This window comes from Callionymus lyra, chromosome 9, assembly GCF_982586985.1.
Source record: "Callionymus lyra chromosome 9, fCalLyr1.hap1.1, whole genome shotgun sequence".
NCBI classification, from domain to species: domain Eukaryota; kingdom Metazoa; phylum Chordata; class Actinopteri; order Syngnathiformes; family Callionymidae; genus Callionymus; species Callionymus lyra.
In genome coordinates this window covers 24,516,951-24,529,839 of record NC_141826.1, presented here as the reverse complement: position 1 = coordinate 24,529,839, position 12,889 = coordinate 24,516,951, and the positions used below count along the sequence as shown (strand labels likewise).

At 40.1% G+C, this 12,889-nt stretch overlaps 2 protein-coding genes and 1 pseudogene across 2 annotated transcripts in view; all 3 read left to right on the top strand.

Moving 5' to 3' along the window:
* Positions 1 to 1,276: 1,276 nt before the first annotated feature.
* Positions 1,277 to 7,978, top strand: LOC148072385 (uncharacterized). The gene is made up of 3 exons (XM_087798669.1): positions 1,277 to 1,531; positions 1,763 to 2,036; positions 7,893 to 7,978. The coding sequence occupies exons 1-3, from the start codon at positions 1,277 to 1,279 to the stop codon at positions 7,976 to 7,978; spliced, it is 615 nt and encodes a 204-aa protein (XP_087654795.1).
* LOC148072349 (protocadherin gamma-A5-like) overlaps positions 7,175 to 12,889 on the top strand; it is a 235,222-nt gene continuing 229,507 nt past the window's right edge. The window contains exon 1 of the mRNA XM_087799663.1: positions 7,175 to 7,189. The gene's annotated coding sequence lies outside the window, so the exon portion shown is untranslated. The remainder of the gene's footprint in view (positions 7,190 to 12,889) is intronic.
* LOC148072384 (protocadherin gamma-A11 pseudogene) lies at positions 9,585 to 12,634 on the top strand (annotated as a pseudogene).

Below are 12,889 nucleotides of genomic sequence, written 5' to 3'. Positions count from 1 at the left end.
GAGGCAGAATAATCCTCTGGTGATTGTGCTATTGACCTCAGGATAGTCCACCCCTGAGGTTGAAGAAAGACGAGTTCCTGACGAGAGAGAGGTGAAATAAGCGCTCTCCTCCTACAAGTGGACAGACTTTCCACCGACCCAGCTTCAATTGATGACAACGAACTTTTCTACGACAACGGATGAGTAACCAGTTATATTACAAGACCCATGTGTTAGATACGGGAAAACGATTAACTCCCACCAAATATCTCAGACAATTCAAATATTATTACAGAAATCTAAAGAACCCAAGGTTTTCGGCTCCGCATAGGTCTCTTACGTGGATCCCTCTTTGGGGTACAGTCCGAAAACAGAACTGGTGTTCCAAAGAAGTGTGTGTTCTCATCTGGGTGACGTATGATAAGCGATTTTGGGTTCAAACTACGTTCGGCCCATTTAGAATAAAATTGTTTCTGGATTACAGACAAGCGGATTTTGATAACGAATAGTTGGAACGAAGATCATATAAATTCATTAGACAGTGGGTTGAAATATACTTAGGGGATGACCTATTGTTTTCCGAAAATAACGATACATCCTATTTACATAGAATACCTCGGGCCAAGACAGGTATAACGTTTCAATGACATCTAACGATTGCAGAGATTCGTTAATAATTTGCTGCATCGCAGTAATTATAGTTGGCCTAATATATAGTTTCTTCTGTAAGTTCCCTGTTCAGACTTGTGCAAACCACACAATATTTGGCTAAAACGGAGTAACAGATAGATTCTGATGATTTAATGCTGCTAGCGTAAATACGCTTAAAACCTCTAGTCGGCATTGCCAACTTCTTAATTGAAGATTTGGCAAAAAGGGGGAAGGAGAAAGGGGGAGCGTATAAGCTTCCAGGAGTAAGGGGGAGCGAGTAAAGCTTCCATCATATTAAGTCTGAAATTGTGTCGGAGCATTCTATAGTAACACGTTGGTTGCATCACAATAAATACCTTAGGAAAATCTAAAAGCCCATCGAAATAGGTATCATGACTAATATAGGGTCAACATGGTGTCTTATGGTCCTGGTGATTGGCTCACAGGGAATGGCTTACATTACACCATACATAAATTACCCTAAACTATACGGAAAACAGGGAAATGATTACCCAAAACTATACAGATCCGTTACCGACTATATGAAGGCAGCATGCACAAATAATACAACATTCAAACCAGGAACTTATTTCGGAGAAGTAATAGTCTGCGTACCACCAGAAAAGGACTCAATTGTTCACATTAAATGGTCACACTGGGGAATATCACAAATAATAAAAAGGGACCAATATTGGCTGGTTATGTTTGGTACCTCACATGGGGAAACCATTATCAGAAGAAATGGGAAAATTTGGTGGCAGAGACAGGACCTGATTGGTCAAATTGGTCCACAAATGACAAAGCAAAATACTGGAGAAGTAGGATAAATGTAACTAAAACAGTGGACGGACTTAAACTGTCTATAAGATCACGCGGTACTGTCGGGTGTCAACAGTTTTCGGTGGGACCATGGGCCGATGGAAACTGGTGTTGGTACTTATTCGTTTGTACCGATAAAATAACAGAGCCAGTAATGCGAGTCCCTAAGATAGACCTACCAGGTGACTGGGGCAAAGGCCAGCTGAAAATCTCAACCCCAGCTAGAAGTAAATTCCTGACCAAAGATGGATCTGAAAGTACTAAAGCAGTATTCCTGTCTTCTCGGGCTCCGAAGCCAGATGTATTGTTCCAGGTGATAACAGGAGTAACGGCAACTTCAAATAATTGGTTGTTAATGACAGAACAGGCAGGAAAGCAAATGAAGGAAGATTGTCTGGTATGCATGACTGCGAGACCATTGTTAATAGTAGTACCAGCAAGTATAAACGCGGATTGTCTTATTAATGTCATTACCAACACGGTTCCACAACCGAAATGTAAAAAATGGGACACTTACTTCCCAGTAACCAGTGTCGTGGCCACAAAACCTATATTTTCATCCAACATTGCGTTCAACAACTATACCTGTGTCACAGTCCAAGGGGACTCTAGAGACAACTTAGGCACTATGAATAGAACTTGGTGTCAGACCATGCTGAAAACTATGGAGTTTAAACCAATTCCTTGAGCTGATGTATGGTGGTGGTGCGGAGCGAACAGGTTGTATGACGTGATACCCTCCAATGGATCAGGGATCTGCACATTGGTGTCACTGTTGCTCCCGGTCACCAGTTTCTCTATCAGTGCTGAACAAATTTCAACACTGACAACGGTTAAAAATCAACTACATCTGAACAGAGCAAAGAGAGAACTCCAATTACCTTGGCAAGAGATGGCTGATCCAACGTATATTGATGCCATAGGAGTCCCTATGATGGAGTTCCGGATGAATATAAGATCGTTGACCAAGTTAGTGCAGGGTTCGAGTCATTGATCTACATATGGTGTACGAGTAGGGTTGCAAAGGGGTGGAAAATTACCGGTAAATTTCCGGAAACTTTCCATGGGAAGTTAAGCTGGGGAATTTTGGAAATATTCCAAATTGGAAACTTTCCATGGGAATTATGGGAATTTATGGGAATTTAAGGGAATTTAAGGGAATTAACTGGAAATTGGGGGTAATTTAAACAAACTGTATCATATCCAAACATAAATGTAAATATTTATTTTGTCATAAGCAGATATCCATGCAAGATAATACAAAAACATGACATTTCAACAGATTTATTTGAGAACTTTAGTTTTTATTCTTGTATGAACAATTATTTTAATGAACAACAAAAACATGAATGTTGAGTAAATACTAACTCACCCCACTCCCCCACCCAATCAAAAAGTAAAATGACCCCAACCCCCCCCCAAAAAAAAGTCCCATTCAAAATGTTAAATGAAAGGAGCCCCACTCCCTCAAAAAAGTCCCATTCAACATGTAAAACAAAAGCCTCTTCCCTCGAGCTTCACAAGCCTAGTTTCTGCATGTTCTGCTTTTTTGCCAAAACCTTTCAGGCAATGGCCTCTTCCTGGGCCTCATCAACATCCTCCATGTTCACCTCCTCAACATCCGGCTCTGACGACTCCTCTTCAGTGTCACTGTCCATGTATGCTGCTGCATGCACTGGCTTCGTGCAGAACTCCCGGCGCTTCTCCAATGACTTGACCACAGCAGTTTCCTCTGCTTTGAGTAGTAGGGAAGTGGGCAGGACCGTCTGGATTTCTTCTTTGAGGTCAGCAAAGAGACAGTGGACATCTGATAAGATGGCATCATCACCCTCTATCTTGGCAATTGCTGCTGCAATTGGTTTGAGGATTCTCAGGCTGCTAGTCACTCTTTCCCAGAACACATCATCTAACAGGATTCTTTTGATGTCACTTTCAATGCCTGCAGTCTGGGATATGGCCATCTCTTGCAGAGACTCCTTTCCCTCCAGTAGACTGTCATACATGATGACAACACCACCCCATCGTGTGATGCTGGGGAGCTTCAGTGTGGTACTCTTGTTTTTTTCCTTTTGCTTTGAGAGATAGGTTGCTGAAGCTGCTTGTTTGCCCTTCACATACTTCACAACTTGCTTAGCTCTCTTGTGTAGTGTGTCCATTGTCTTCAGTGCAATGATGTCTTTCAGGAGAAGATTAAGAGTATGGGCAGCACAGCCAATGGCTGTTATATGAGGGTAGGTCTCCTCCACGTGTGCCCAGGCAACCTTCATATTTGGTGCATTGTCAGTGACAAGTGCAAAAACCTTCTCTGGTCCAATGTCATTGATGACCGCTTTCAGCTCATCAGCAATGTAGGGGCCTGTGTGTCTGTTGTCCTTTGTGTCTGTGCTCTTGTAGTATACAGGTTGAGGGGTGGCGACAATGTAGTTGATAATTCCTTGTCCCCGAACATTTGACCACCCATCAGAGATGACTGAAATACAGTCTGCTTTGACAATGGTTTGCTTGACCTTTGTTTGCACTCTGTTGAACTCCTCATCCAGCAAATGAGTAGATAGCGCATGCCTGGTTGGGGGGGTGTATGCTGGCCGGAGAACATTCAAAAATCTCTTCCAGTACACACTGGATGGCAGCATCAGTGGTGAGCCAGTTGCGTAGACTGCACAAGCAAAACACTCATCTGCATTTCTCTGGCTACGTTCATCCATTGAATAAAAGAATGCTCTGATACCAGAGGGACCAGGAGCTGATGAGAGGGTATCTGACTCTGATACAGCAGATTCATTTTCCCCTGGAGTGGAACTCTTGTCTGCTGAATATTTTGAGCCTTGAGGAACTTTTTGGCACTTGGCAATATGTTGCTGCATTTTTGTAGCATTCTTCACGTATGTCTTTGCACAGTATTTACATACATACAAAGACTTTCCTTCAACATTTGCTTGTGTGAAATGCTTCCACACATCAGATGGCAAACGTGGCATTTTTCTGCAGAATAACATAAAAAAAAAAGCTTGTAAAAACACTAAAGCAATGGCATGAACAGAAATATAGTTGACTAAACAACTGGAATGGTCTTCAAAATATTTGACAATTGATGTATAAATTCTTGAATGGTTACAGAAAACCGTCTTGCTGGAGTCAGAAAAAACAGCATCAAATTTGAGGTAGCTACCACCATAATAAGCTAGCCTCTTAAATGGTCAATGAAATGAAAAATAGCTTTCATTTAGCACCTAACTTACCAGCTAGCTAGCTACTGTGTTAATACATTTTTATTTAATATTTGCAAGTTAAACATTAATACCATTATAGATCAAATATATTTACCCCATAATATTATCAAAACTTACTTGACTTTATATAGTCCGTGGTCTCAAATGTGTGGTTTCAATAGTCTTGTGCTTTGAGCTCAAATGTGTGGCCTCCAGGCTTCAAGAAATCACCTGTGCATGTGATGGAGGAATGCACAGTGCATGTAGGGGGCGTGGCCTCAATAGCCCTGCAGTAATCAATGTGCTGTGTGCATGTGATTGAGGAGTGTACTTGCAGTAAATCTGGTTGTTTTAGCCAAGACTATGCTACAATATATTTCCCCCAACTATATTTAAGTTCCCTGTTAAGGGCCAACCTTCAATTCTGTAAATTTCTTATTTATTCCCGTTAATTCCCGTTAATTCCCATATATTCCCGTTAATTCCCATATATTCCCGTTAATTCCCATGGAAAGTTTCCAACTTTGAAAATTCCCGGAATTTTGCAACCCTATGTACAAGTAACAAAAATGTGGATCGAATTAACAACATCCACTATAATGTCCAGCGACTCGGAAATTGGACACTGAGTGGGTTGGAAGCAGTACATGAACAACTCCGGGCAACCTCCCTGATGACGTTACAAAATAGGATAGCGGTAGACATGTTGTTGGCAGAGAAAGGGGGTGTTTGTGCCACGTTTGGTGAACAATGTTGTACTTTCATGCCAAACAATACGGCTCCCGACGGGAAACTGACCAGAGCGTTGGACGGGTTGAGAACCCTCAACAATAAGATGAAAGAGCACTCTGGAGTAGATACCACCATGTGGGATGCCTGGTTAAATCGATTTGGTAAATACAAAACCTTAATCACATCAATGCTTATCTCAGTAGCGGTGTTTACGGCGATTCTCACACTGTGTGGGTGTTGTTGCATACCATGCATCAGAACCCTGATCAATAAAATGATAATCACGGCTATAGCTCCACAAGATCCTAGTAAAGTGATGCCCCTCCTCAGAGATGATACAGAGGAGGGCATGGAGCAATTTCAGATTAGTATGTAAAAGGAGAAGGAGAAGGTAACTATTTCACATATATTAATAAGGCTGACTGCTGGTAATCATGTATTCTTGCTTGCATATTATAACTATCCTGTTTTACTATGTATTATTGATTAAATTGACAAGTATGTTGAACTCTCTAGGGAGAGTTCAAAAGGGGGAATTGTGGAATGTATCAAATGTTATACATTGTATTGAGTTATGCTGGTTGATGAATAGATAAAGCTACACAATTTATCAAGTCAAGGTATGAGCAGTTAAGCAGTATATACGTAAACGGTATGTATGGCTGGGCTGATTAGTATGCCAAGTCACGGTAACGAGCACTGTGTTTAGATAATAAGTAATGTATAAGCATATTAGAAGGACGGTTGCTGAGGCCCTCGGGCTGACCTCTGCCACCGAGGCCCCGCAAGGACTAGATATGAGGAACCGATAACGCATGTTTGAACTCTCTGTGACTGATGGACCACCTGACAAATTGGGGAACTGATGATGTATGTTGAACTGTCTGTGACTGATGGACCACCTGACAAATTGGGGAACTGATGATGTATGTTGAACTGTCTGTGACTTGTGGAACTTTTCAATAAATTGACGCTGAAGTGTACAGGAGAGAAGAACTTAGTGAGCAGCTGCAGGAGCGAGTTCGTGGACTCGTATTGAGCTGGCTGAGTTCTCCTCCTCATCAGGCTAAACCTTGATTCTGACTTTGTGTGTTTCTTTTGGATTTATCATCGACCATTCTCTCCGAAGAGTCCTACGTCTATAGTAATTCGGGAATGACACCTTGCTAACCGAGGAAGCTAAAGTCACATCACTTACCATGCCATTACCTCAGGTAACTGTTAACTGTAAAACTATGTGTTGCAGTGCATGGAATGTAGTTTACTCCGATCGGTTTGGTTTTTCTCTGTCTTGAAGATAAAATATACAATATATGTCATTTCTTTCTCCATAGTGCAGTCCATATTTCCTTTGTGCACATGACAACACAGCCCTGACATCAACACACACGTGTCCAACTCACTCCTGGCATGTTTCACAGCAGTGTACACAAAAAACTTTGCATTCACGTGAAAAAAGGACCACAAATAGGGCCGCCGTGCTGTACATGAATGTATGGCCTTGACTTGGGAACTGTAGTTTTTACATACAAAGTCATTTTTCTTCATTTGAAGATATAATAATATAAAACTGACCTTAATTTTAGGTGTCTGCAAACACTTCAGAGAGACTATTGATGGAATTTCTTCAAAAAAAAATTAATAATGATCATTTTATGCATTAATCACTGAATTATGAATTAAAACACTCAACAAATATTAAAACAGTGCTCATAGTATAGTACAGCTCCAGAGCTTGTCAGAAATGTAAGTCCACAACCAGATACTCATCTATTGATAAACTGTGAGCATTTAAAGGTGTGCATTTCTTGAGATTCCAAGGTCACTCCCTCTGCCATGGGTCAGCGTATGACCTTCATATTCATAGGGGTCACTCAGCAGGATTAGACCTTTCAAAAGATGTATTGATATTAGCTCTGCGATAAAGTTTACATTTTCCATAACTTTCTTGTATACATTGTGGGAGACTTTCAAACTTACTAGACTAAACTCCTGTGAACCATGGAATGTCCTCTTCGTGACCCCTCACTTGTGAACAAAGCAACAGTTCTATCAATGGAGTTCAAAAACTATAAGTGCTTAAAAAGTGCTTAAGAGTGCTGACAGAACATGTATTCCTGGAGGATATTCTAATCGATGGTGATGAAGATCTGGAAAAATGTAAACTTTATCGCAGAGCTAATATCAATCCATCGTTTGAAAGGTCTCATCCTGCTGAGTGACCCCTATGAATATGAAGGTCATATTGTCTGTCTTTAAACGGAATAAATAAAATGTTCTCGTATTTTCTAGCAGCTATGTACATAAATGCAAATTTTCGCAAGGGGAGGCGGTCAGCGTTTAGCGCAGTGGATATCGTTTTGCCCCCAGGGACGCGGGATCGCAACCCGCTCGAGACAATATATTTTTTTATTAATTTAATTTGTCTCTGTGTGATAATGAATAGTTGATTTGAGGATGCAAGACGTTTATTTACGGGTGGCGGCCCCGTCTGTGGTTCAGGTATTAATATTCTAGCTAAATTTAAAAAAAGGGGGGCGGGGGAGTGTGGGCTCCTCAACAAACCTACTGTCCCTACTGGGCATTAATAACATTGGGTCAACCAGATGAATAGCTGATAACAGCCTATTCTACATGCTCGTAGGTAGAATAGGGTCCTACTGGCCCATATGAATGGGATGATCATACGAGGATGTGCGCCCATTCAATGGTATGACAGCAGTCAGATCGGGTGCAGAGGGGAGGGGGAGAGGAAAAGAAGAGGAGGATGAAGAGGAGGAGGAGCAGGAGGAAGCCTGGCTGGAGTTCTGATGTTGGAATATGGAGCAAACAGCGCTGCCTACAGTCTCTGCAAAGGCTGCATGGACACTATTCCCTACACCACAGCTGAGGAACTTATGTGCTTAAACATGGTTCTTTAACTTAAATCCTGAGGTTAAACATTATAAAATACATATTAATAATGTTAATTTAAATATAAAAGATCGTTTTATTGCAACACATTTTATAAAGTCAAAATATCACAAGAAAATCACATCCAGTCAAATCATGTCCACCATTAAAAAAAAAGTTATATCGTCAACCACAAAAACATAAACATTATAGATTTGTATAATACGTTTATACACTTATTGTCTCATCTTTAGCAACTCATTTTTACTTTTTGTTGAATAAATACAATATTCCTCTATTTTATTTACTTTAAGATTAGTTATATTTGTATCTTTTTTTTAACCTCGTCTCGCTCACGTTATACACATATAGTACAAACTATGTAATTACAAATATTTTATAAATATTAAAACATGTTTACATTAGAAGATAAGAAACATAAAATCCTATTTATCATTTGTTCTGTGCACATATAAATGTGAATTATTTCTACGGATTTTTTTTTTCTTTCTTAGATTTAGAAGAAAAATTATATTTATAAGTTAAATAGGTATGCATCTCCTCAACTTGCTGAGTGCATCATATCCCTGCAGATATTTATTATATCCTTAGATCTGATAGAGACAAATTATTGCTGTTATAAAAAAAAATCATGAATTAAAGATTTTAAAAAAAGTCAGTAACTTTTTTTGACTTTTACAAATGTACACATGAAGGAAGAACATTTCATAAGGTACAGTGTATTCATGCTAACGACGACATCATTTTGCACTTACAATAACCTCCTTTTATCTATAACTATAATGGAAAAAATACTATGACTATATATGTATTCTTCTTTGCTACAAAATTCGCCTCAAACCGTCTTCACAACAAATGAAAAAACGAACTATATAAAATAAAATAAAATATCAATATCTTAATAGAAATTAACATTTAGCAATCAATGAAATACACAATATAAATATCCCAATAGATTTCTTAAAGTATAGGAGTACACACAGTTATGTCGAATGCAATGCAAGTTTTATTTTTGTTTTTGTTATTATATATTATATTTTGATATAGGAAAAAAAGGTATATCGAATCAATATAGTCACCATAATAATTATTCAGCTTATATATATATATATTAATATAAATCGATGTGAAAAAATAATTTATGTTTGTAAATGTCATTAATAAAGAGAGACACTGGAGGGCGCTGTGGACCGATGGACTTTTCATATTTAGTCCATCCACCCATCGTCGCTAAACAAATACTCTCCTTTGTTCCGTCCGTGAGCCTCGACGCTCGTTCATTTTATCGTCCTTTCGACAGGAACGCATTTATTTGGACTACAACAATCTTTGGGAATCTACATCATGGCAGGAAATAAAGGATCGTCAGATCTTCGTTATTTTGTCTGCTTTGCGTCCTTCATCGTGATGCTGCACCTCGTTTATGGAGATCTGAGCTATTCTATTCCAGAGGAGATGAAACGTGGATCTGTTATTGGAAACGTGGCCAAAGATCTGGGGGTTGATTTGAGGACTTTATCTTCAAGAAAGGCTCGGATTGATTTTGGAGGAAGCAAGAAAAGGTACTGTGACATTAATCTCTCCACTGGCGATGCGACCGTGTCCGAGAGGATCGACCGAGAGAATATTTGTGATAAGAAGCCATCGTGTCTTGTGAAGGCAGATTTAGTGTTGGAAAATCCACTGGAGCTCCACAAAATAAACATTCAGGTGCAAGATGTCAACGACAACTCCCCGCAATTTAACGATGATTTAATTCAGATGGAAATCAGTGAGTCTGCGGTGAAGGGAAACCGTTTCTCCATCGACGAGGCCCATGATGCAGATATAGGTCAGAACTCTGTTCAAAGATACAACCTACAAGAAAATGATAATTTTATTCTGTCAATTGATAGTGATAAAGTTGAACTTGTTTTAGAAACTGAATTAGATCGAGAGAAAAATAGTGAATTAAATCTGATTTTGACAGCTTATGATGGCGGCTCTCCTCAGAGATCAGGTACAGTGATCATCCACGTCACTGTGCTGGATGCTAATGATAACGCCCCAGTGTTCAGTCAGGACCTTTATAAAGCCAGTCTGCCTGAAAACTCTCCTCTAGACACTGTTGTGATCAAAGTTAGTGCCACTGATGCAGATGAAGGAGTGAATGGAGATGTGACATACCAATTTGGGCGTCAGTCAAATGATGAAGTCAATATTTTTACAATCGATTCAAAAACAGGAGAAATTAAATTAAAAGGGTTAATTGATTATGAAGAACGGAGCTCTTTTGAAATGAGGGTCAAAGCTAAAGATGGTTTAGGGCTGACCTCATACTCCAAAGTTATAATAGAAGTGACTGATGTTAATGATAATTCTCCAGTGATCGATCTAAAGTCTCTGTCTAACTCCATACCTGAGAATGTGTCACCTGGTACAGAGGTGGGCATCATCAATGTTCAGGACAGAGACTCTGACAATAACAAACAAGTCAAATGTTTCATTCAACAAAATGTTCCATTTAAATTAGTTCCTTCTATTAAAAACTATTATTCTCTGGTGACTACTGGTCAACTGGACCGTGAACTGGTGTCTGACTACAACATTACAATCACTGCCACTGATGAGGGGTCTCCTCCTCTGTCCTCCTCTAAAACTGTTCACTTATCAGTAGCAGACATCAACGACAACCCACCTGTGTTTGAGGAACAGTCCTACAGCGCATATGTGAGTGAAAATAACAAACCTGGCTCCTCTTTATGTTCTGTTGCTGCTCGAGACCCAGACTGGAGACAAAACGGTACCGTGGTTTATTCTCTGTTACCTGCTGAGGTGAACGGTGCCCAGGTGTCCTCCTATCTGTCTGTTAACGGAGACACAGGGGTGATCCACGCTGTCAGGTCCTTTGACTATGAACAGTGGAGGAGTTTTAAAGTCCAGGTGATGGCCAGAGACAACGGTTCTCCTCCACTCAGCAGCAACGTGAGCGTCAGTGTCTTCATATCAGATGTGAACGACAACTCCCCTCAGATACTGTACCCCACCCCGGAGGGCAACTCCTTCATGACCGAGCTGGTCCCCAAAGCTGCACACGGAGGCTCTCTGGTGTCCAAAGTCATCGCAGTGGACGCAGACTCTGGACAGAACGCCTGGCTGTCCTATCATATCGTCAAGTCCACTGATCCGGGACTTTTCACTATTGGTCTCCACAGCGGAGAGATCAGGACCCAGCGGGACATTTCTGAGTCTGACAGCATGAAACAGAACCTGATTGTGGCAGTGAAAGATAACGGACAGCCCTCTCTCTCTGCCACCTGTTCCATGTATCTACTGATTTCTGATAACTTGGCTGAGGTGCCAGAACTGAAGGACATTTCTTATGATGAGAAGAATTCCAAACTCACCTCTTATCTGATCATCGCTCTGGTGTGTGTGTCCACCTTCTTCCTCACCTTCATCATCATCATCCTGGGTGTGAGGTTCTGTCACAGGAGGAAGCCCAGAATGTTGTTTGATGGAGCAGTGGCCATCCCCAGTGCTTATCTGCCTCCTAACTACGCAGATGTTGACGGCACCGGAACTTTACGCAGCACTTACAACTATGACGCCTACTTGACCACAGGATCTCGAACCAGTGACTTTAAGTTTGTGTCCTCTTACAATGACAACACGCTGCCTGCTGACCAGACTCTGAGGAAGAGTTCTTCTGACTTTGCTGACCCCTTTGATGACCTGGACACTTCTGGCGAGGTAGGAACATGTCACTTTAATTTTTCAACTATCTTTTGCCTTTATGTTTTGATTTAAGATGATGTATCTGCAAGTCTGTTTTAGAAATGTTGAATGGTCATCGTGTTTGGAAAATGTCTGCGTGATCATAAGGCTGCTAATTTTACAGTATCGATGGCATCTGTCCATGGTGCTGACGCTTCAGTGCTGCGAGAATAGCTTGTCTTATGTCTTTGGTTGCCGCTTACCTTCACTAAGTTAGTGTTCCGAAGAAAAAAAAGTAGCTTAAAAAGAACCCTTGTTTGCTGCTTAAATTGTTGTTGTTACTTAATATATGTAGTTACAATAAGAAATAAGAATACAAATAGAAAAAAACTAAAACGTGTTTGATGAACAGAAACAAACATTTTGGGGTTTGTGTATCCACTTCATTGAAAACATGTTTTTTATATAATAATAATACAACCCAAATTACGTTTTAGAGCCTTTATAGTTTAGTGCAAATAAGACAAATAGCTGCAACACAGGACAGGCCAGCGATGTGCTCAGTCCGTCCACCTAAACAGATGGGATACCCCAGTAACTCAACTATGGGAATAATAGGCGGTAGAAAGAAATGAATGAATGGCAACACAATGTTTAAATTGTGAAGGTTAAACCACTTGTAACAACTATTTTCATGGACAACACATGGATAGGAGCAACAACTAAATGATCAAATTCTGGTTCTTAGGGAAAGATTGACATATATTTTCCTTAAATAAAAGAACAACATTAAAATACACTTATTGACGATTGGTACGTGACAACATTACAATACATTTATTTTTTTACTTTCCCATCTGAAAAATATAGTTTAATAAAAGCAAAAACTA

What these genes read in the sequence shown, in the direction of transcription:
- LOC148072385 (XM_087798669.1), top strand. Translation starts at nt 1,277, where the DNA reads ATGGTCACACTGGGGAATATCACAAATAATAAAAAGGGACCAATATTG. An exon ending in TCGGGTGTCAACAGTTTTCG is followed by an intron (nt 1,532 to 1,762) that starts GTGGGACCATGG and finishes GTATTGTTCCAG; the next exon opens with GTGATAACAGGAGTAACGGC. An exon ending in TGCGTTCAACAACTATACCT is followed by an intron (nt 2,037 to 7,892) that starts GTGTCACAGTCC and finishes TCTGTGGTTCAG; the next exon opens with GTATTAATATTCTAGCTAAA.